The 23,138-nt window shown below is 45.5% G+C and overlaps 1 protein-coding gene and 1 pseudogene across 1 annotated transcript in view; both read left to right on the top strand.

Annotated features, from left to right (window-relative positions):
* Nucleotides 1-9,494, top strand: part of OAS2 (2'-5'-oligoadenylate synthetase 2) — a 32,907-nt gene extending 23,413 nt beyond the window's left edge. The window contains exons 6-10 of the mRNA XM_010368755.2: nucleotides 1,257-1,427; nucleotides 3,216-3,504; nucleotides 4,688-4,875; nucleotides 5,871-6,109; nucleotides 6,919-9,494. Coding sequence (XP_010367057.1) covers nucleotides 1,257-1,427; nucleotides 3,216-3,504; nucleotides 4,688-4,875; nucleotides 5,871-6,109; nucleotides 6,919-7,087 — 1,056 coding nt within the window. The 3' untranslated portion in view covers nucleotides 7,088-9,494. The remainder of the gene's footprint in view (nucleotides 1-1,256; nucleotides 1,428-3,215; nucleotides 3,505-4,687; nucleotides 4,876-5,870; nucleotides 6,110-6,918) is intronic.
* Nucleotides 9,495-12,964: 3,470 nt separating this feature from the next.
* On the top strand, nucleotides 12,965-14,022 carry LOC104666657 (annotated as a pseudogene).
* The last annotated feature ends 9,116 nt before the right edge of the window (nucleotides 14,023-23,138 follow it).

The following is a 23,138-nucleotide window of genomic DNA, read 5'->3' as shown; positions in this document are numbered from 1 at the left end:
TCTACTTCCATCATCACATCACCTCCTCTAACCCTAACCCTCCCGCCTTCCTCTTATAAGCACCCTTGTCCTTACAGGCACAGTGGCTCACGCCTGTAATCACAGCACTTTGGGAGGCTGAGGTGGGAGGACTGCTTGAGACCGGAAGTTTGAGACCAGCCTGGGGAACCTAGTGAGACTCCCATCTCTAAAAAAAAAAAAAAAAGTAGCTAGGCGTGGTGACACAAACCTGTGGTCCCAGCTACTCAGGAGACTAAGGCTGGAGAATCCCTTGAGCCCAGGAATTGGAGACTGCAGTGAGCTATAATGGCACCCCTGCCCTCCAGTTTGGATGACAGAGCGAGACACTGTTTCTGAAAAAACATAGGTTAGAATCATGGGTTGGAAGGCTACCTATTGGGTTCTATGCTCACTACCTAGGTAATGGGATCACTCATACACCAAGCCTCAGCAACATGCAATTTACCCATGTAAAAACCCATGCAAGGTAAAAACCCTTGAACCTAAAGTAAAAGTGGAGAAAAAATATATTAATTAATTCAATTGAAAATTAAAATGAAGAGGGAAAAGACCCTTGTGATGACATCAGGCCAATCCAGGTAATGCAGAATAATCCTCCCATCTCTAGAGCCTTAACCATGTGTGCTTCAGAGGGAGCACAGCTGTGCCAAAACCTGGACTTTGAACTGTTGGCCTCCAGAACTGGAAGAGAAGAAACTTCTGTTGTTTTAAGACATCTAGTTGTGGTCACTTGTTATGGCAGCCCTTGGAAACCAACACACCCGCACATGGCGTGTTTAACACAGGCTGATACAATCTTAAGAAAGGGATGGATGTGGTCATCAGCAATCTCCAATACCTACAGCAAATGGGAAAACAGGGAAGGACCAGAGGTGTAATTAAAGCAAAAAGCCACAGGTCATTAGGAAGTGATGCTCAAACTGGGCAAGGAAAAAGGAGTTTGGAGTTAGGAACACGACAGATCTGTCTGGACAAGGATCTAGATCTCTCCTGGAGGAAGGAGGGGCAACTAGGACTGTTTTTGTTTCTAGGGGGGTGGTTTGCGTGCCACCCCAAACTCTCAGGTGTCTTCTTGGGATGTATTCATGTAAGGACAAAAGATAGAAAAGATGCCAGGCCACGAGCTGGAGCGTAGTTGGGAGAGGAAGGGTAGGGGGCCCAGTATAGGCAGGAAAGGAAGCCTCAGATGGACTTACAGGGGCCACTCACACTTGGGGTCTTCCTTCCTTCCCCAGCCAGCACCACTCTTCACCACCCCAGGCCATCTTCTGGATAAGTTCATCAAAGAGTTTCTTCAGCCCAACAAATTCTTCCTAGAGCAGATCGATAGTGCTATTGACATCATCCGTACATTCCTTAAAGAAAATTGCTTCCAACAATCAACTGCCAAGATCCAGATTGTCCAGGTGAGCACTGGCCTTTCTCATGTCTTGTTGGAATGATGTAACATTGGGCATTCCTGGAAGGGAGCTAAGTGTGCATTGTAGCTCTCCAGGATCCATATACCTTCAGAAACGAGGAAGGGAAGCGGGAGTTAAGGGAACTAGGATACTAGTTTTCAGTGGGGGCTGTGGATAGACTGCCTAGGTCGTTAACACAACTTGGATTCTGTATTGTTTTTCTTGGCGCTGCTGGCCATCCTTGGGGCTCTTGGGCATGGAGACACATCACTCCCGTCTCTGACTCTGTCATCACACCTTTTCTTCTGTGTCCACCTCCTTCTTTTCTTTTCTAAGAACACTTGTCATTGGATTTAGGACGCAGCCTGATCCAGAATGATCTCATCTCCAGATCCTTAACTCAGTTACATCTGCAAGGACCCTTTTTTCAGATAAGGGCACATCCACAGGTCCCCAGAGGATGTATTTTTACAGGTCCACCATTGAACCCACTGCAGATTCTAAGGAGCTTAGAATCTCCTTCTCCTTTGAGTGACTGGATCCCAACTTGCCCCATCAGCTGAGCTAGAGATTCAGAGGCTTCGGTCATCCTTGTCTGTGGCTCAAATGCCATGGGGATGACATGTTCCTCTCTGTTTACTGGTCACAAGACCAGATAAACATGTTCCCATGGTCACAATAGGGAGAGAGGAAAATGTTATTATGTCCACGTAAACGTCTGCGGTGATGCCAGAACAAATCTGTGCATCTAGAGAGAGGGGCCTTGGAATTGGCACCAATAGCCCCAGGGCAATGAGTAAACTGTCTCATTGAAGGTCACTGGAGTGAAGGCAGGACTGAGTTTCTGATCAGTGTTAGAATTGTCAAAGCATGTGCTTTCTCCTCTCCTTCCTGAGACCCCGTTCACATGATAGTCAGTGGAAAAGAAAAGGTATATGACACATTAAAGAAGAAAAGAGAGCCATCGGCAGATAAGACATTACTTTCCATCTTCCTGGAGTTGGTTGAAGGTTTCTCTGCTAAGGCCAGAGGAAGGTGACACCTAGAGATTATGAGGAGGGGGCTACAGTCTGGGAGGAGCTGCTGAAGCCCAGCTCTTAAAGACAAAGGTGGGCTGCATGAATGAACGGGACTGGAACAGGGATGAATTGAGGATCTGCGTACAGGAAATAGAACACAACCTTTCCTCACCTCCTTAACCCATGTAATCAGGCATTTAACACCCATGGATAAAATAAAACATTTTTCTCTACAGAAACTAAATGGAGGAGAAGGAGCAGGAAGGGAAGGGAGAAGCCTTAATGGCAGAGACATAAATAGCCCACAAAGCCTAAAATGTCTACTATCTGGCCCTTTGCAGAAAGTTTACCAACCCAGTGATTCCCAGACCTGCAGGAGAAAACACGCATCGAAGAACAGATGAGCACTTTCACCATAATGGTTGCATTCCACTCGATTTGTTTGGTTGCAGGAATCCAAATAAAGCTAAATATGTCTTTAGGCAAAATCTTTAGGAAATTGACCTGAGAAGCAGGTAACTTGTAACTAGCCCATCAGTTGTTTGTGTATGAAAGGCAGGAGAATAATTGCCTTTGGAACTGTATGATTTAATAACTGCATTATCTATTAGTTTGTAAAACAAAACCCTTTGCTTTGGGCTCAGCCCTCACTGGACCCTAACGCAGAACTTGGCCTTGGAAACCGTGTCAGTTAGCCCAACTGGTGCCAGCCCATGGGGGCAGGGGACTCCTCGGTCTAGGAAATTCTGGATCTCAACCTTCCTTTCTTCCTTAGGGAGGATCAACCGCCAAAGGCACCGCTCTGAAAACTGGCTCTGATGCCGACCTTGTCGTGTTCCATAACTCGCTGAAAAGCTACACCTCCCAAAAACACGAGCGACACAAAATCGTCAAGGAAATCCATGAACAGCTGGAAGCCTTTTGGAGGGAGAAGAAGGAGGAGCTTGAGGTCAGCTTTGAGCCTCCCACGTGGAAGGCTCCCAGGGTGCTGAGCTTCTCTCTGAAATCCAAAGTCCTCAACGAAAGTGTCAGCTTTGATGTGCTTCCTGCATTTAACGCTCTGGGTAAGGCTCCCCAGACCTTAGCTTCTGGAGGAAGAAGCTTCTGGATCCTGGAAGTGATGGTGGACAGAGGGTGGAAGGAGAGCCACGGGACTCGATGATGGGCTGTGAAAGCATGTGCTACTCATGGGTTCCTGGTCCCAGCAAGTGGCATGAATCGTGGCAGTAATACTTTACACTTGTATACGATTTTGGTCCCATTTCTTATTTCCAAGCATGGTGGTGCGTGCCTGTAATCCCAGCTACTCGGGGAGGCTAAGGCAGGAGAATTGCTTGAACCCGGGAGACGGAGGTTGCAGTGCGAGATTGCACCACCACACTCCAGCCTGGGTAACAGAGTGAGGCTCTGTCTGAAAACAAACAAACACACACACAAACAAAACAAGTAGTTGGGCTGCACATAGAGGCTCACACCTGTAATCCCAGTACCTTGGGAGGCCAAGGCAAGAAGACTGCTTGATCCAGGAGTTTGAGACCAGCCTGGGCAACATAGTGAGACTTTGTCCCAAAAATAAATAAAGAAATAAACAAAATTAGCCAGGCATGGTGGTACATGGCACACGCCTATAGTCCCAGATACCCAGGAGGCTGAGGTGGCAGGATTGCTTGAGCCCAGGAGAGTGAGGCTGCAGTGAGCTGTGATCATGCCACTGCACTCCAATCTGGGCAACAGAGCAAAACGCTGTCTCAAAAAAGCAAAAAAAAACAAAAACAAACAAACAAAAAACAAGAAGCAGTGCACCAGATTTAGCCCCAGAGGCCATAGTTCACAAACTCCAGATCAGTGTTATCCCAAAGATCTTTCTGTGATCATGAAAATGTTCTATGTCTGGGTTCTACAACTACTGAGAGCTTGACATGTGGCTACAGCAACTGAGAAACTAAATTTTTAATTTTCATTCCCTTTAATGAATGTGAGTACAAATGGCCACATTGGCTGGTGGCTGCTCTGTTAGTGTAAGTCTAGATGATACTTTAATAATACCACCGGCACCCATGTAGACCACATAATTTTTTACATAGCTCATTATTCTGGAGATGCTCCCTATGTCTTAGACATCTTTCAAATACACTAACACTATTCAAAGTAATTTCCCAGAATTAAATCGTATTTGTCAAAAATGTTTTAGAATCTGTTATTTACTGTGCATATTAAAGCAGGCTGTCAATCTCTCCCTCATGGCAGGTCAGCTGAGTTCTGGCTCCACACCCAGCCCCGAGGTTTATGCAGGGCTCCTTGATCTGTATAAATCCTCAGACTTCCCAGGAGGAGAGTTTTCTACCTGTTTCACAGTGCTGCAGCGAAACTTCATTCGCTCCCGGCCCACCAAACTGAAGGATTTAATTCGCCTGGTGAAGCACTGGTACAAAGAGGTAAGGACAGTCCTTGTTCTGACCATGGGGTTATTATTTTTACCAGTAAGCCATGAACGTTAAGCCCTGTTGCCCACAATCTCCCATGCTGAGGGCTGAGCCACTTTGGAGAATCTTCCCACTGGGTATCTTTATGACATTCCCATCACTAACCCTATTCATTTGCGTCAGGCGTTGATGGCTTCTGGCCACCAAAGCTGCTACGTGTGATTTACTTTGCCCTCACACTAGCCAAAGAATTCTGCAGGAATCCAAGTGACCTTGCCTACAGAGGGTGGGTGGAAGCTGGGATTTACACGCCCACACGTTGCCAATGGGGCTTTTCTGCTTCCCAGTGCACACACTCTCTCTCAGAAGGCAGGTTGAAGCTGTAGGTGGAACCGGGACTGCATTTTCTATATTGGTCAGTCTCCCCGCACTTGCACACAAGGTAGCTTCTGAATATTCTCATGACAGTAAACATCAAGCACAATACCACCTCTTCCTGAGATGCCTCCTCTCTGTGACCAGCTCCCTGAAATGTGAAACCAAGACCAAACTCTGTGGTTTTCATCCTGGAAAATCAGAGAGCTGGCATGGCATGTCAGAAGACTCGGGGCTGTGACATGACCTTGAGTGAGTCACTCCACTTCCCGCAGCCTCAAAGTCTTCATCTAAAATGCAGGTCATGCTGCCTGGGTTGTGGCGAAGATTAGGAATGATGTGGGTAAATGCCTGGGCCCATAGTTGGCATGCAGTGGGTTTCTAGTAAACCGTAGCTATATTATTGTCCTAGGAAGGCATATATGGTCAAAAGCACAACAAAGAAACTCAGGTGTGCTGCCTACCAGCTACCAGGTGGACTCCTGTAAGGCTATACAGTTTAGACATCTAAGCTGCAGAGTGTGAGCACACCAGCATGATATCATGACTCAGTTGCCCTGCTGTGATCCCTGTGTGGCTCTCACTGAGCTCCTAGGCTAACCAGTTCATCTGATGTTCCCACTCTTCCCTAGTGTAAAAGGAAACTGAAGCCAAAGGGGTCTTTGCCCCCAAAGTATGCCTTGGAGCTGCTCACTGTCTATGCCTGGGAGCAGGGGAGTGGAGCGCCGGATTTTGACACTGCAGAAGGTTTCCGGACAGTCCTGGAGCTGGTCACACAATATCGGCAGCTCTGCATCTTCTGGAAGGTCAATTACAACTTTGAAGATGAGACCGTGAGGAAGTTCCTACTGAGCCAGTTGCAGAAAACCAGGTGCCCTCATCCTAGCCCCATCCTTTTCTTAACCTGACGCCCTTGAACACTGTCTCAGCGACCTGGATTTTCCTCTGCTGGGGTCACGATTCATTCCTTGTGCGAGAGGGGGAAAGTGCTAGCCAACAGAACTTCTCACAGTCTCTGGGGATAAAACCTAGGGAGGCAGGAGAAAATGCTGTTCAGAAAAAATACAGAAGGAAGGTTCAAGATATCAGGTTCCTGAGTTGCTTTCATCTAAGACATAGCAAGGAGGAGAAATTTAGATTATGCCTTTATAAGTATAGCAATTAACAGCTTTCAAAACACTTTTGGCAAATACGATGTAATTCTAGGAAGTTACTTTGGTTTTGGTTTTTGTTTTTGAAGACAGAGCCTCACTCTGTCACCCAGGCTGGAGTGCAGTGGCACAATCTTGGCTCACTGCAACCTCTGCCTCCCGGGTTGAAGCTGATTCTCCTGCCTCAGCCTTCCAAGTAGCTGTGACTACAGATGCACACCACCACGCCCAGCTAATTTTTATATTTTTAGTAGAGATGGGGTTTCTCCATGTTGGCCAGGATGTTCTCGAACTCCTGGCGCTCAAGTGATTCTCCCACTTCAGCTTCCCAAAGTGCTGGGATTACAGGCATGAGCCACTGCACGCGGCCTCTAGGAAGTTACTTTGAACCCTATTTGTAAATTTTAGTTGCTGACATCTAAGCTGTAAGAACGCATTGCCTTATTGCTGAAAGTATTATAGGATGGACCCCAAATTCTGAAGTCACTGGTTTTTAGAATCTCCTAATGCCTTCTAACCTCTTATTCAGGCCTGTGATCTTGGACCCAGCCGAACCCACTGGCGACGTGGGTGGAGGGGACCGTTGGTGTTGGCATCTTCTGGCAAAAGAAGCAAAGGAATGGTCATACTCTCTCTGCTTCAAGGATGGGACTGGAAACCAAATATCACCCTGGAAAGTGCCGGTAAAAGTCATCTAAAGGAGGCGTTGTCTGGAAATAGCCCTGTAACAGGCTTGAATCAAAGAACTTCTCCTACTGTAGCAACTTGAAATTAACTCAGTCACAAATAACAGGAAACCCAGCTCACAGGAGCTTAAACAACTGGTCAGCTCCCTAAGCCCCCACTACAAGTGAACCTCAGGCAGGTAACCCCAGATTCATGCACTGTAGGGTGCTGAGCAGCATCCCTAATCTCTACCCAGTAGAGCCTTCCTCTCCAGCGACAACCAAAATCTTCAGACATTGTCAAACGTTGCCCTGGGTTCACAGATCTTTCTGCCTTTGGCTTTTGGCTCCACCCTCTTTAGCTGTTGATTTGAGTACTCATGGCCCTGAAAGCGGCCACTGTACCTCCAGATGGCAAGTTCACTTTCCAGGAAGGAAGAAGGAAAAGATACTCAAAGGTCAAGAACACCGTGATTTTATTAGAAGCTTCATCCAGCAAATTATCTTCCATTTCATTGCTCAGAAATGTCATGTGGTTACCTATAACTTGAAGGTGGCTACAAAGATTGGGTTGCACTGGCCACCCAAGGATGTCTGCCACACCTCTCGAAAGCCCTCCCTACCTACCAAGATATACCTGGTATATTCTGCCAGGATATCCTTCTTCCAGGTATTTTCTTTAAAGCAGGATTTCTCAACTTTGATACTTCCTCGCATTTAGTGCTACTCTTTGTTTGAAGGCTGTCCTGTGCATTGTAGGATGTTGGCAGCATCTCTGGCCTCTACCCACTAGACACTACCCAGTTGTGACAATTAAAAGTGTCTTGAGACTTTATCATTTGTCTTCTGCCCTAGGGTTCTCAGAACCCTTGCAGTAGAGGAACCCTACACCCCAACCCTGGGTGGAATGTAGGGAAGAGGTGGCCAAGCCAACCATGGAGTTAGCTCTAATTATTAAGATCTGCATTATAAATAAGTACCAAAAAATTGTCTCTGGCAATAGTTACCTTCCCAGATACAGGTGCCCCCTTTTTCCCCCCTAACTCTTTTAAGCAATGGTTGTAACTGTTAGGAGACATTGCTCTCCCACATATATGTTTTTCTTTTTAGACAATGCAGACACTAGGAAGTTGTAGAGCTAGGATCAATCCTATTGTCAATGAGATGTTCTCATCCAGAAGCCATAGAATCCTGAACAATAACTCTAGAAGAAACTTCTAGAGGTCATCTGGCAATCACTTTCAAAGACTCGGCTCACCATGAGAAAGAGTCACTCACATCCATTCTTCCCTTGATGGTCCCTACTCCTCCTTCCCTTGCTTCTTGGACTCCTTGAAATCAATCAAGACTGCAAACCCTTTCATAAAGTCTTGCCTTGCTGAAGCCTGCCTTTAAAAATAGTTGCTCTCATCCACTTTGTGTGCATCATATTTCTGTCAACTTGTATTTTTTCTTGCATATTTTTCCAATTAGCTCCTCCTTTTTCCTTCTAGTCTAAAAAAGGAATCCTTTGTGGTTCAAAGTAAAGCCCTTTACTTGCCCCTTGGTTCTCATAACTCTGTGATCTTGCTCTCGGAGCTTCCAACTCATCCACGTCCTGTCTGTTTCCTCTGTTTATAAAACCCTTCCTGCTCCTGCTGACACAGAGGTCTTCTATGCCAGCAGCCAGTCAACCCTTTCATTAGACCTTCAAGCTCTCCAAAGGCTCAGATTATAACTGTTGCCATATATATATGAGGCTGTTGTCTTTTCCTCCTGAACCTGCCTTTCTCCCCCAACCCAGGAGTATCCTCTTGCCAAATCAAAAGACTTTTTCTTTGGGCTTTAGCCTTAAAGATACTTGAAGGTCTAGGTGCTTTAACCTCACATACCCTCACTTAAAGTTTTATCACTGCTGCATATACCAGTTGTGATATAATAAAGAATGTGTCTGGCTTTTGTGCCTAGTTCCTAGCACACAGCTTCAAAAACTCTATTGTTTTCTGATAGGAGTGTCTTTTGCACTCATAACAAGCCCTTTTCACCCATCCCTGGGTTTATGCTAACAAAGTTACCCATGGTGGGCCCTTAGTTTCAAGGGAGGAATTGACCAAGCCAGAAAGACCAAGCACGTGATTAGAGCATTGGAATTTTCAGCCCCATCCCATCCCTGATCTCCAAGGAGGTGATGGGGCTGGAAATTGAGTTCAATTTTAACATGGCCAATGATTTAAGCAATGATGTCTATGTAAAGAAACCCCAATAAAAACTCTGGACAGTGAGGCTTGGGGAGCTTCCTGGTTGGTGAACATTCCAATGTACTAGGAAGGTAGAGCATCCTGATTCCACAAGCATGAAGGCTCCTGAGCTCTGGACCCTTCCAGTGCTTGCTACCATACATATCGCTTTATCTGGCTCTTCATTTGTATTCTTTATAATACAATGGTGATTGTAAGTAAAACATTTTCCTGAGTTCTGTGAGTCATTCTGTAAATTATCAAAACTGAAGGAAAATCATGGAAACTCCCAAGTTTGTAACCAAGTCACACAGAGGTGTAGGTAGCCTGGGGACCCCATGTATGGCTGGAGTCTGAAAGAAGGGTGGACTTGGTGAGGACCTTGCTCTTTAAATTGTGGAATCTACACAAATTCCAGGTAGTCAGTGCCAGACTTGACTTAAATTGCAGTATAGTCAGCTGGTGTCACAGATTAGGTATTAGAATGCACCACTACTCTTGTCCAGGACGCAGGCAAAAGAAGTATATATGAAGATGTCGAAAAATGGAGGAATACAGGAAACAAGCATGAGAAGAAAAAGCAAGAAAAATTTTTAGAAAGTTTTTTAAATAATAAAAAACACTTAATGAAAGAATGACCACTTTAAGTACACATCTACTCAATCTACAACTATTACCGGGGCCTTCTGGATACCCAAACTTGCACTAGATACATAGGCAGGAAACAAGGAAGAGGAAACTGTAAGACGCTGCCCCCATCCCCATGGGGCTTGGCTGGAGGAACTGGAACACATAGCCCTAAATCCCTTAAAGAAAAATGAAGGGCTGGGCTTGGTGGCTCATACCGGTAATCCCAATACTTTGGGAAGCCGAGGCAGGCGGATCACTTGAGATCAGGAGTTCGAGACCAGCCTGGCCTACATGATGAAACTCTACCTCTACTAAAACTACAAAAAATTAGCTGGGCTTGGTGGCGGGTGCCTGTAATCCCAGCTACCTAGGAGGCTGAGGCAGGAGAATTACTTGAGCCAGGGAGGCGGAGGTTGCAGTGAGCCAAGATCTCACTGCTGTACTCCAGCCTGGGCAACAAAGTGAGACTCCATCTCAAAAAAAAAAAAAAAAAAAAGAGAGAAAGAAAGAAAGAAAAGAAAAGAAAAATGAAGGGCAGTTTACAGCACGTGCCAAGTGAGATGTATATGATGAGAAAGACCATAAAGAACAAGGTGAGCTGCTCAAAGCCACACAAAGACAGAACGGGACCATTTCAGTCTTTCTCATCAATGTCTTCTCAGCACTCAGTAGACATTTAAATTCATTAAGAGCAAAGAGAATAAAAAGTTCACAGTAATCGAGAAACATGCAGTCATGGGTCACTACTGGAAGTAGCTAGGGCACCAACCCTTTCTCAGAAAATTGGCAACAAATGGCCCTAAATAGGCAATAATTAAACCCAGCCTTTCTTATACAAATTGTATTTCAGTATTAAAAGAGCAGCCATAACTGATGAGGAAATTTTATTCTTTTTTTATGGAAGAATTCCATTTAATACGTGTTTAAAAGATGACAAATTAGAAACATCATCATTTTGTAGCTGTAATAGGTTTCTTGCCCAATGCACACAGCAAGTCAATTGACTGAGACACCAGGTTGCAACAGACAAAGAGGTTTAATTGTAGGGCTGCCAAATGCAAAGATGGGGGAAACCTCAAATCTGCCTCCCTGAAGAGTTGGGGCTAGGATTTTTAAGGGTTTGGGAGTGGGCCAAAGTGTGGAGATCGTTGATTGGTTGAAGAGTGCAGCGTGAAGTCACGGGATAGGGAGAGGAAGAAACTGTGTTCTCATAGTACTGCTGACTCAGTGCCTCTGTTGGGGTCTTCAAACTGGTTGTCATCAGCTGTTCTGCTGAAACTCAGGATCAGAAGAACATCTTAAGCAATTCTTAAACAGAAGCCTTATGATTTTGGCAGGGTCTAGCTGTGTCACCCAGGCTGGAGTGCAGCAGTGTGATCTTGGCTCACTGCAGCCTCCATCTCCATCTCCCAGGCTCAAGTGATCCTCCTGACTCAGCCTTCTGAGTGCTAGAACTACAGGAACATACCACCATACCCGGCTAATTTTTGTATTTTTTTGTGGAGACTGGATTTCACCATGTTACTCAGGCTGGTCTTGAACTCCTGAGCTCAGGTGATCTGCCTGCATCAGCTTCCCAAAGTGCTAGGATTACAGGTGTGAGCCACCATGCCTGGCCAAAAGCCTTATGATTCTAATGTCAGAGATCCTATAGGAACAATGGGGATGTAAATGGTCAGTATCTAGTGCTCCTGACATTCAGTTACAAGGAAGCAGACCAAAGCACAGCATGATTAATGCTTAATTACAATAATATTTCTGTCCAGAATTCACTTTAATCCTATGAGGACGGCTTTAATTTTGCAACCTATGATGAAATAAATGATTTAGGCAGAGATTGTCAATGGATGAAATCATTAGATGAAATGATGGGGAAGGCTATAATGGGGTGGGGAGATGTCACCTCCCAAATCCACAGGGTTTATTTTTATTTTTTTATTTTTAATGTTGAGACAGGGTCTCACTCTGTTACCCAGGCTGGAGTACAGTAGCACAATCACAGCTCACTGCAGCCTCAATCTCCCAGACTCAAATGATCCTCCCACTTCAGCCTCCTGTGTAGCTGGAACCATAGATGCACACCACAACACCTAGCTAATTTTTAAAATTTGTTTGTAGAGATGGAGTTTCACCATGTTGCCAGACTGGTCTCAAACTCCTGATGTCAAGCAATCCTCTCACCTCAGCCTCCCAAAGTGCTGGGATTACAGGCATGAGCCACCGTTCCTGGTACCAAATCCACAGTTTAATCTCAGTGTTAGCAGGAGGAACAGCCAAACATGGTGGCCTCCAGGCATGAGACAGTACAGAGCACACAGCACAATCCATTACGTGTTCTTGCCAAATCGATTTTTTTTAATTTGGGAGCAACATTGGCTACGAGAAACATAAGCTATTAAGTTAGCAAATTCCAGAGAAAATGTATAGGCCAGACAGACTTCAAAGAAAGAGAACAACAAAATATGGAGAAACCAGGACAGAAATGTGGAAGGGTGTGCATTCTCCGAACCACAACAGGGAAACGAGCCAAGAACCTAACAAGAATCCAGTTAAGCAGAGTTCAAGGTCAAGACCCCAGACCTATAGTTCCACCCCAGTTACCCTAGCAACCAGGTCCCCACTTACATCAAAGGAAGGAAGCAATGACTAGATGCAGGACTACTGATGGCAAGTGGCCAATGGCCAAAGGGGCAGTTTAGGAAGAATTTGAGCGACCAACCACAAATAAGGTCACCAGTGGGGAGAGGTTGTGGATAAAAGGAGCCTGCATGCTGGAGGGCTTTGGCTGCTCTGACCCGAGGCTCCTCCAGCTGAACTTAGTCAGATCACAGTAGGTAAGATGCTATCACTCCTCGGTTCCATTCGCTGGCACCAGTGCCTGGGATAATCCTTAGATGGGGAAAGGTGAGGAAGGAAGCTCTCCTTTGCCTTGTACTGCCCTATGTGAGTTGGGCTGGGTGCACTGGAGTGCTGTGTAGACCTGGAGGGAAGAATCTGGCAAGGAGAGCCGGATACGAGGATCCCAGCAACTCAGCCCACCCAAGAGGGTCCCATCCAAGCAACAATGTCCGGCATGCTCATCTCAGATGGAGTTCCTCAAAGAGGTGCCATATCCAAGCCACTGTCCCTTGGTTGTAAGGCCAGGCTGGGAACTGCAGAGGGGAACTCGTCATGTTCCTGAGGGAATGGGGATGTGGGGCTCCAACTGGCGGGGCAGGGAGTTATCAGCAGGAAAAGGAGAAAAGCTCAGTTTGCGGGCAGGGATGCTTACGAAATAAGATCCTTTGCCAAGGCTCAGCCAGGAGAAGAAGGCTCACAAAGGGCTTAACTGAAGCCCTGGCCAGAAGGGAAAAGATTCCACAGTTGAAAGAGCAAGATAAAAAGGCCTTGGTGCACCTGTGTCCTGGTTGAGGGTCTTCAGGGTTCTTTAGGGCCCAAGGCCGATGGAGGCAGAGTCGACATAGAACTACGTTTTGTGGTATTCTGGGGAAAACCTTTCGACTTGGCTGTGCTATTCAGTATGGCTGTATAGTATAGTGCTTTTGAATACGTTAGTGGTGTTGTCATGTGTTCTGGACCATCAGTGGAGCCTACCATTCAAAATTCAGATATTGTCTTTGCAGAAAATCTTAGTGTACACTTTTGTGGTATCCAAAGAGGTGACATTGTGATTGCAAAAAGCCCAAATGATCCAAAATCAAGTATTTGTAAAAGAGTAATCTGAAGGAGACCAAATCCTCACCACTAGTCCATCAGATTTCTTTAAAAGCCATAGTTATGTGCCAGTGGGTCATGTTTGGTTAGAAGGTGATAATCTACAGAATTCTACAGATTCCAGATTCCAGGTACTATGGACCTATTCCGTATGGACTAATAAGAGAACAAATCTTCTTTAAGATTTGGCCTCTGAGTGATTTTGAGTTTTTGCGTGCCAGTCCTAATGGCCACAGATTTTCTGATGATTGGTAAGCATTTATTCTTTGACTCGATTATTGTCTCGTGTTCATGTGAATTTATTACTCCCATTGAAACCATGTACTTACCAATAAACTATTTGTTATTCAGAAAAAAAGAGAAAGGCCTTTGGCCAGGCACAGTGGCTCACACCTGTAATCCCAGCACTTTGGGAGGCTGAGGTGGGTGGATCACCTGAGGCCAGAAGTTCAAGACCAACCTGGGCAACATGGTGAAACCCTGTCTCTACTAAAAATACAAAAAAAAATTAGTCAGGCCTAGTGGCATACCTGTAATCCCAGCTACCTGGGAGGCTGAGGCACGAGAAGTGCTTGAACCTGGGAGGCAGAGGTTGCAGTGAGCCAAGATGGCACCACTGCACTCCAGCCTGGGGTGATAGATCGAGACTCCATCTCAAAGGAGGATTTGGCCAGGACGATGGCTAGGATAATGGAAGAATGGGGTGGCCAGCAGGTGACCACTATGAGCTCAAAGCTCAATTCCTTCTGATAGCAGGAGAGAAAATGCCACTAAACCCATGGGAGGCAAGGAGTACAGGAGAGCAGAGGAATAGCCCCCCAAAGATGTCCATATCCTAATCCCCAGAACCTGTGCGTATGTTATCTTACGCAGCAAAGGGGCTTTGCAGATGTGACTAAGGTCATGGATCTTGAGATGGGGTGACGCTCCTGGATTATGCAGGTGGGCCCAATCTATTATCTGTTATTTTGATGCAATTACTTTTGCACCAACCTACTAATCACCTGAGTCCTTAGAAACAGAGGCCCTTTCCTAGCTGAAGGTAGAGAGATTCACTGGAGAAGAGGCAGGAGAGAGACCTGAGCTTCTGTCACCGGTTTGAAGATAAAGGGAGCCATGGATCAGGAAACATGGCATCCTTCAGAAGCTAAGAACAGCCCCAGCCAACATCCAGCATGCAGATAGGGCCCTCCGCCCTGCAACCACATGGAACAGAATCCTGCCCACAAGATTGAGTCTGGAAGCAGAGTCTCCCCAGAGCCTCCAGAAAGGAAGGCAGCCCAGCTGTCACCGTGATTCCAGCCTGGCGGGGCTCAGAGCAGTCACCCACATTGCTCGGTTTACGACCCCTTCCTGGCATCACCCTAACCTCTTGATTTCCTCATTGCTTCTCCTACTATTGACACTTATCTCTTGTCTCCCTCGTATAAGGACCCTTGGGATTACATCAAACCCTCTGCTAAATTCTTAGCTTAATCATATCTGCAGAGTCCTTTATGCCATATAAGGTAACATATTCACAGGTTCTGGGGATTAGGACATGGACATTTTGAGGAAGTAATTATTCAGTCTACCACACTGGGTGTATTACTCTGTTCTCATGCTGCTATTAGAGACATTTTGAGACTGGGCTATTTATAAAGAAAAGCAGTTTAATTGACTCACAGTTCTGCATAGCTGGGGAGGTCTCAGGAAACTTGCAACCATGGCAGAAGGCACCTCTTCACAGGGCGGTAGGTGAGAGAATGAGTGCCGACTAGAGGAGGAAGCCCCTTATAAAACCATCAGGTCAGGCCAGGTGCAGTGGCTCATGCCTGTAATCCTACTACTTTGGGAGGCCAAGGCAGGCAGATCATGAGGTCAAGAGATCGAGACCATCCTGGCCAACATGGTGAAACCCTGTCTCTGCTAAAAATACAAAAATTAGCTGGGCATGGTGGTGTGCACCTGTAATCCCAGCTACTCGGGAGGCAGAGGTAGGAGAATCAGTTGAAACCAGGAGGCGGAGGTTGCAATGAGCTGACATCGCACCACTGCACTCCAGCCTAGCAACAGAGCAAGATTCCAGAAAAAAAAAAAGAAAATCAGGTCTCATGAGAACTCACTCACTATCACGAGAACAGCGTGGGAAAAACCAGCCCCATGATTCCATTATCTCCACCTGGTCCAGCCTTTGACACGTGCGGATTATTACAGTTCAAAGTGAGATTTGGATGGTAACACAGAGCCAAACCCTATCACTGGGCATTGAAAAACAGTTGGTATTTAAACCATGACACTGGAGAAAGAACCTAGAAAGTGAGTGTAAACAGAGAAGAACAGGCCTGGGCTGGGCAGTGGCTTACACCTATAATCCCAGTGCTTTGGGAGGCTGAGGCAGGAGGATTGCTTGAGGTCAGGAGCTCAAGGCTGCAGTCAGCTCTGATCAACCCACTGCATTCCAACCTGGGCAACAGAGCAAGACCCTGTCTCTGAAAAATAAAGAAAGGAAAAGAACAGCTCCAACGACTGAGACCTGGGGTTTCAATTGCCCCAACCTGTGTCAAACTCTCTTCAAAGACCTCCAAAGTCCCACCTGTTTCTCCTCTCCCCTTTCTTCCTCCCCCATCTAGACAGTCTCTGTGCCCTGGAGAGGAAGAGGAAGAAAATGGCAGCCCACTCCACAATCCCAGTGCCAGGAGGCCTGCAGCCACAATATGCTACAACAAAAGTACCTTAGAAAAAATTTACAACAAAATGACTGGGCATGGTGACTCATGCCTGTAATCTCAGCACTTTGGGAGGCTGAGGCAGGTGGATCGCCTGAGGTCAGGAGTTCAAGACCAGCCTGGCCAACATGGCAAAACCCCGTCTCTACTAAAAATACAAAAATTATCCAGGCATGGTGGCGGGCACCCATAATCCCAGGTACTCCAGAGGCTGAGGCGGGAGAATCACTTGCACCCAGGAGGTGGAGTTTGCAGTGAGCCAAGATCCTGCCACTGCACTGCAGCCTGCAGCCTGGACAACAAAGCAAGACTCCATCTCAAAAAAAAAAAAAAAAAAAAAGAAAAGAAAAGAAAAAAGAAAAAAATTTACAAAAAAATAAAAATATAAATGCAGACACAATATACCTGGAGCTCTGGGGATGTGGGGCTCCAGGGACACAGCTGCCACCCACAGTACACTGGGCAGGAACAGTCACGCCCAATTGCTGGGCTAACAGCCTCCTGGTGAATTAGGAATGAGGACTCGCCTTCATCTCTGCTTTGTCAAAATTCCTCCAGGAAATGAGTAAGATAAAATTCATCCCATTCTTGTTCCTCCATGCCCTGCCTCTTCCTTCACTGAGCAGTTTTTCTCCTGCAAACACAATGCTCATGTCAGAAAAAAAGAGACAGAACTACATCATTCAACACCTACTGATTAGATGCCAACTTCTGAGCACTGACGTTTGATGCTTCTGACGTACTCTTGATAGATTCACATTTTACAGAGGCGGAAAGGGACTTGGCAGTTGCAGAACTGATTCAAGGCTGCAGAGCTTATAAGAGTCTGGAATTTGATCCAAGCTGGAATTTGATTCTTTCCTATGGCAGCTGCAACAAATTACCAGAAACTTAGTGGCTTAAAACAACACAAATATATATATATTCTATTACAGTTCTGGAGTTCAGAAGTCTGAAATGGGCCTCCTCCGCCTTCAGTACCTCTAAGATTTGTGTCTAGCATGCTTTTCAGAGATCCACTGCCTATTTGCAGTGAAACCTAGGTATCAATAGAGCTGCTTCCTTCTAGAGGCTCTAAGGGAGATCCATTCTCTGCCTCTTCCACCTTCTAGAGGCCACCTGCATTCCTCAGCTTACAGCTGCAATTGCTACAATCTCTGCCTCCATGGTCTCATTACTTTCTCCTTATACCTCTGGCTTTGACCACCCTCCCTCCCAGCCCCACTGCTTCCCTCTTATAAGGACCCATTCCTAAGGTATATACCCAATGAAAATATATATCTGATATGGCTCGGCTCTGTGTCCCCACCCAAATCTCATGTCGAATTGTAATCCCAGTGTTGGAGGTAGGGCCTGGTGGGAGGTGATTAGATCACGCAGCTGTTTCTCATGAATGGGTAGCACCATCCCCTTGGTGCTCTTCTTGAGATAGTGAGTGAGTTCTTGAGAGATCTGGTTGTTTAAGAGCGTTTAGCACCTCCGCTGTCTTGCTCCTGCTCCCACCATATGAGACATCTCACTCCCCTTTGCCTCCCACCATGATTGGAAGCTTTCTGAGGTCTCCCCAGAAGCAAAAGCTACTATGTTTCCTGTAAAGCCTGCAGAACCATGAGCCAATTAAACCTTTTTTCTTTATTAATTACCCAGTCTCAGGTATTCCTTTAGAGCAATACAAGAGTATATAAGAATACCTGAGACTGGATAATTAATACAATATTTTTTAAAAATTTGCATTCACATGTTCATAGGAACTCTATTCATAACGACCAAAAACTAGAAACGACCCAAATGTTTCAACAACAGAGGAACAGAGAAATAAATTGTGGCAGAGACATGCAATGGAATACTACCTAGCAAAAGAGGAGGAACAAATACCAATAACATGGAACAACATAAATGAGTTTTGTAGGCTTAACATTGAGTACAGAAAGCCAGACACAAATGAGTGCAGGCAGCACAATTCCATTCACATGAAGTTCAAGAATAAGCAAACTACTTTCTGGTGATAGAAATCAGATGCTGATTCCTGGACAGTGGTCGCGGAGCAGGTGGGGTAAGGTAGTTCTTTTAAGCACATTTTTAGCATTTGCTAATCTGTCCATTTGTGTTTCTGTACTTTTATGTATGTTTGCCATATTTCACACAAGAAAAGTTAAAATTTTACATTTTCTTCATTACCTCTAAGATCTGTGTCTAGCACGCTTTTCAGAGTCACTGCCTATTTGCATTTATCTTTCTAATACCACCTGCCCGTGTCCTTTGTCCACCTCTCTAGGTTGGTCTCCTTTTACCTAGATTTGTGCAAGCTCTTTCCATATTAAATAATCCAGCCTTTTTCACTAGTGCTGCAGGCATTTTCCTCTGGTGCTTTGTTTATACATTCCAGTCATTAAATTGTGTGATTTTTTTCCTTTGAGTTTTATGTCATTGTTAGAAAGCTCTCCACTTCTGGGACTTCGTTTGTTTTAGTTCTTACATTTTCATTTTTTATCTGAGAATTTTTTTCATGGCTTTGTCCAGAATATTTTAGTGTAAGAAATCACACGGAAATTCGGCTTTATTTTATTGCTAAGGCCAGTTACCTTAACATCTTACCACTTTCTCACAGGTAAGTGGTGCTAGCTTTATCATACACCTAATTCCTTTTGTATTGGGCATGGTTTTGAATCTTCTCTTTTTTCTTTTTTTTTTCAGCAGAGTCTTCTTCTGTCACCCACACCAGAGTGCAGTGGTGCAATCTTGGCTCACTGCAACCTCTGCCTCCCGGGTTCAAGTGATTCTCCTGTCTCAGCCTCCTGAGTAGCTGGGATTACAGGTGCTTACCACCAGCCCCAGCTAACTTGTATTTTTAGTAGAGACAGGGTTTCATCACGTTGGCCAGGCTGGTCTCGAACTCCTGACCTCAGGTGATCCACCTGCCTCGGCCTCCCAAAATGCTGGAATTACAGGTGTGGGCCACTGCGCACGGCTCTGAACCTTCTTTTGTGTCACTCATGCATCCACCACCCATTCCTGCACCAGGGTCTTCATGGAAGAAAACTCCAGCCAATTGAACTGTTATCCTGCTATGGAATGTGTCTTTCATACACACACACAGGGACTGACTCATGCTTCCTCTTTACCTGGAATATCTTTACCCCATATCTTAGCAGCCACATTCCCATATTTCAAGCATCATGGCAAATACCACCTCCTTTAAGTCTTTCTTAATCTTCTGAGTGATGTGCACTCTAGGGAAATCTAGCATCTTGGCTTTGGACATATTAACAAAGACTATTGCCATGATTATTTCCAAAGACTATGTTGTTCTGTAGGAAGAGAATTTTGGATCTACCAATAAATCAACTGACATCTCAATGGTTATTGAAGGGAAGTTCATCAGTCTGCAGGTAACCCATGCTGAGATAGAGCTAGAATGAGAACAAGAACTGACAGTTGTATAACTTTGCTGGTTGCTAAAGTATTAAAGTGTTGCATGATATGGTGTTTTGGTCCATTCTCATATTGCTATAAATAAATACTTGAGACTGGGTAATTTATAAGGAAAAGATGCTTAATTGGCTCACAGTTCTGCAAGCTGTACAAGAAGCATGGCAACATCTGCTTCTGGGGAGGCCTCAGGAAGCTTCCAACCATGGCAGAAGGCAAAGGGTGAACAGTCACATCACATGGCGAAAGCAGGAGCAAGAGAGTGAGGGCAGGAGGTGCTACATACTTTTAAACAACCAGATTGCGTGAGAACTCATGCACTATTGTGAGGGCAGTACCAAGGGGAGTGGTGCCAAACCATTCATGAGAAATCTACCTCCATGATCCAATCACTGCCCACCAGGCCCCACCTCCAACACTGGAGATTACATTTCAGTGTGAGATTTGGGTGGGGACACACATCCAAACTATCTCATATACCACGGTGCATTTGCTCTAGATTGTAAGTTTCTTGAAAGTAGAAATGAAATACATCTTTGTGGAGGCCAAAGCAGCTCCATCTCAGACACTAATCCACCATATGGGCTTCTGGTTAACCCCAGTTCCAAGAGGGCCCCTAAAATTTCCAGCTTATCTGTTGTTCCTTGTGGAAGAGCTGGTACTTGCTATAAATCTTACTCTCAGGTCAAACCACCTCGATGTTTTCTATGTCAATTGCCCTAAGCATCCCCTCTGAATCACTCTTTCCCTATGGTATACAAGCCCTAGGTCTGGGAGTAATGGTGAAACTGCCTTTGCAAAAATTCTAATAGTGAGAAAATTATGACAGTGAAGAGATCTGACCTAACCAACTCCATCTTGCCTTTAACTTCCAAGCTTCCTTGTTCAGTCCTGGGTGTAGGGTGAACTAACTTTGGGGAGGAATTTAGTTTAGAGTTTAGCTTTAAAGCAAAGGTGATAAGATTTCCTTCCCAAAAGAAACTCCCTCCTTGCTTAGAACTCAAACCACCTTTGTAAAACCAACACATTAACCACAAGATTAGAAATTGTAGCTCAGGAGTCGTGCAACCAGAGGCCACAAGATTCCTAACCTCCCCAGTTGCGCCTAAGGATAATGTTACTATTGTAAGACCTCAGACTGGTGTTCGAGATATTTTTCAGCCACTGAATTCTGATGGATCAGTTGGTCCCACCCAGACCAGTAAACTGCCTCATCTGGCCTTATGGCCCCCACCCAGAAACTGACGTGGTACAAGAAGACAGCTTCAACTCCCTGTGATTTCAGCCCCGAACCCACCAATCAACATTCCTCATTTCCTATCCTCTGTCTGCCAAACTATCTTTTTTTGAGACAGAGTCTCACTCTGTTGCCCAGGCTGGAGCGCAGTGGCACAATCTTGGCTCACTGCAACCTCCACCTCCTGGGTTCAAGCAATTCTCCTGCCTCAGCCTCCTAAGCAGCTGGGATTATAGGCATGTACAACCATACTCAGCTAATTTTTTTATTTTATTGTTTTTAGTAGAGACGGGGTTTCACCATGTTGGTCAGGCTGCTCTCAAACTCCTGACCTCGTGATCCATCCACCTCGGCCTCCCAAAGTGCTGGGATTACAGGCGTGAGCCACCATGCCCGGCTTAAACCCTTAGCCTCTGAACTTTCAGGGAAGCTGATTTGAGTAATAATAAAACTCCAGTTTCCCGTTTAACTGTCTCTATGAGTATTAAACTCTTTATTGCAATTCCCCTGTCTTAATAAATCGACTCTATCTAGGCAGTGGGCAGGAGAACCCACTGGGCAGTCATAATAGCGTGGGGATCCACCATCTGGTCTTCCCACTGCCCAAGACACAGACATGGCTTTGGTTTGTAAGACACTATTAAGTATTTTTTCCTAAGAAACTTGATTTACCAGCCTCTTTCTTTGGCCTCTCAGCTTCTTCCAACTTTTGGGGATAGGTTTACATAGACCTGCCCACTGCAGAACGACCTTGTATTCATGTATTTAATCACTGACGTCCAAGGAGATTGATCAGCAGAAGGAGCTTGGAATATCCAGTAAACTATAATAATGTTATTTGCCTCCTGTCTCAAAATGCTAACTGAAAAAAAAAAAAAGCCAGATATTTGACTAGGTTCATTCATCCAAAACACGCCTAGTTGTGATGTGCTTCCTTGAGTACAATGACCAAGTTGAGTCTTACTAGGTGAAATTTAATGGTGTCTGTAATCCCCACTGTTCCAGCATTCCAGAAGTCCCTCTCTGTTTGACGCTTAAAAATAATACCACAAGCAGTTACCATTTCCCAAGCTCTCTGTGTGTGCTGGACACCTAGGAGACATTAGTTCCTTTAGTCCTCACAACAGCTCCCTGAGTTTCATACCCCCAGAGCAGAGCTCACAGGGGCCACGGGCATAGACTCTGAAGCAGGGCTGTCCAACAGGACTTTCTGCAATGATGAGAATGTTCCAGATCTACAATGTCCAACTCTGTACCCAACATCCACATTGGCTACTGAGCACATGAGATGTATGACTGAGAAAATGAATTTTAAATTGTATTTAATTTTAATTAGTTTAAACTTAAATGGCCTCCAAATCTAAATCCCAGGGCTGCCACTTACTGAGTGGGCTTGGGCAAGGTATTGTACCTCACTAGCCTGGCTTTCCTTTCTGTTAAATGTTATGAACTGAATTGTGTCCGCCCATCCCCCCCCACCAAAATCATATGTAAAAGCCCTAATCCCCAGTACTTTTTTTTTTTTTTTTGAGACGGAGTCTCGCTCTGTCGCCCAGGCTGGAGTGCAGTGGCCGGATCTCAGCTCACTGCAAGCTCCGCCTCCCGGGTTTACGCCATTCTCCTGCCTCAGCCTCCCGAGTAGCTGGGACTACAGGCGCCCGCCACCTCGCCCGGCTAATTTTTTTTTATTTTTTAGTAGAGACAGGGTTTCACCGTGTTAGCCAGGATGGTCTTGATCTCCTGACCTCGTGATCCGCCCGTCTCGGCCTCCCAAAGTGCTGGGATTACAGGCTTGAGCCACCGCGCCCGGCCTTTTTTTTTTTTTTTTAAGACAGAGTCTTGCTCTGTTGCCCAGGCTGGAATGCAGTGGCATGATCTCAATTCACTGCAACCTCCCAGGTTCACATGATTCATTAAGTAGTGATGGTAAAGGAGGTCATGAGAAAGGGGAAGTCATGACATCAATACAATAAGACCAGTGTCCTTATAAGAAAAGGATGCAATGCCAGGGGTACATGTACACAGAACACAGGAAGTGTGAGGATGCAGGAAGAAGGTGGCCATCTGCAAGCCAAGGAGAGAGGCCTCAGGAAAAACCAATCCTGCTAGCACCTTGACCTGGGACTTCCAGCTTCCAGAACTTCGAGAAA

This window comes from Rhinopithecus roxellana, chromosome 10, assembly GCF_007565055.1.
Source record: "Rhinopithecus roxellana isolate Shanxi Qingling chromosome 10, ASM756505v1, whole genome shotgun sequence".
NCBI lineage: Eukaryota > Metazoa > Chordata > Mammalia > Primates > Cercopithecidae > Rhinopithecus > Rhinopithecus roxellana.
Note: the sequence above shows the minus strand (reverse complement) of the source record. Positions and strands in the feature narration are given on the sequence as shown.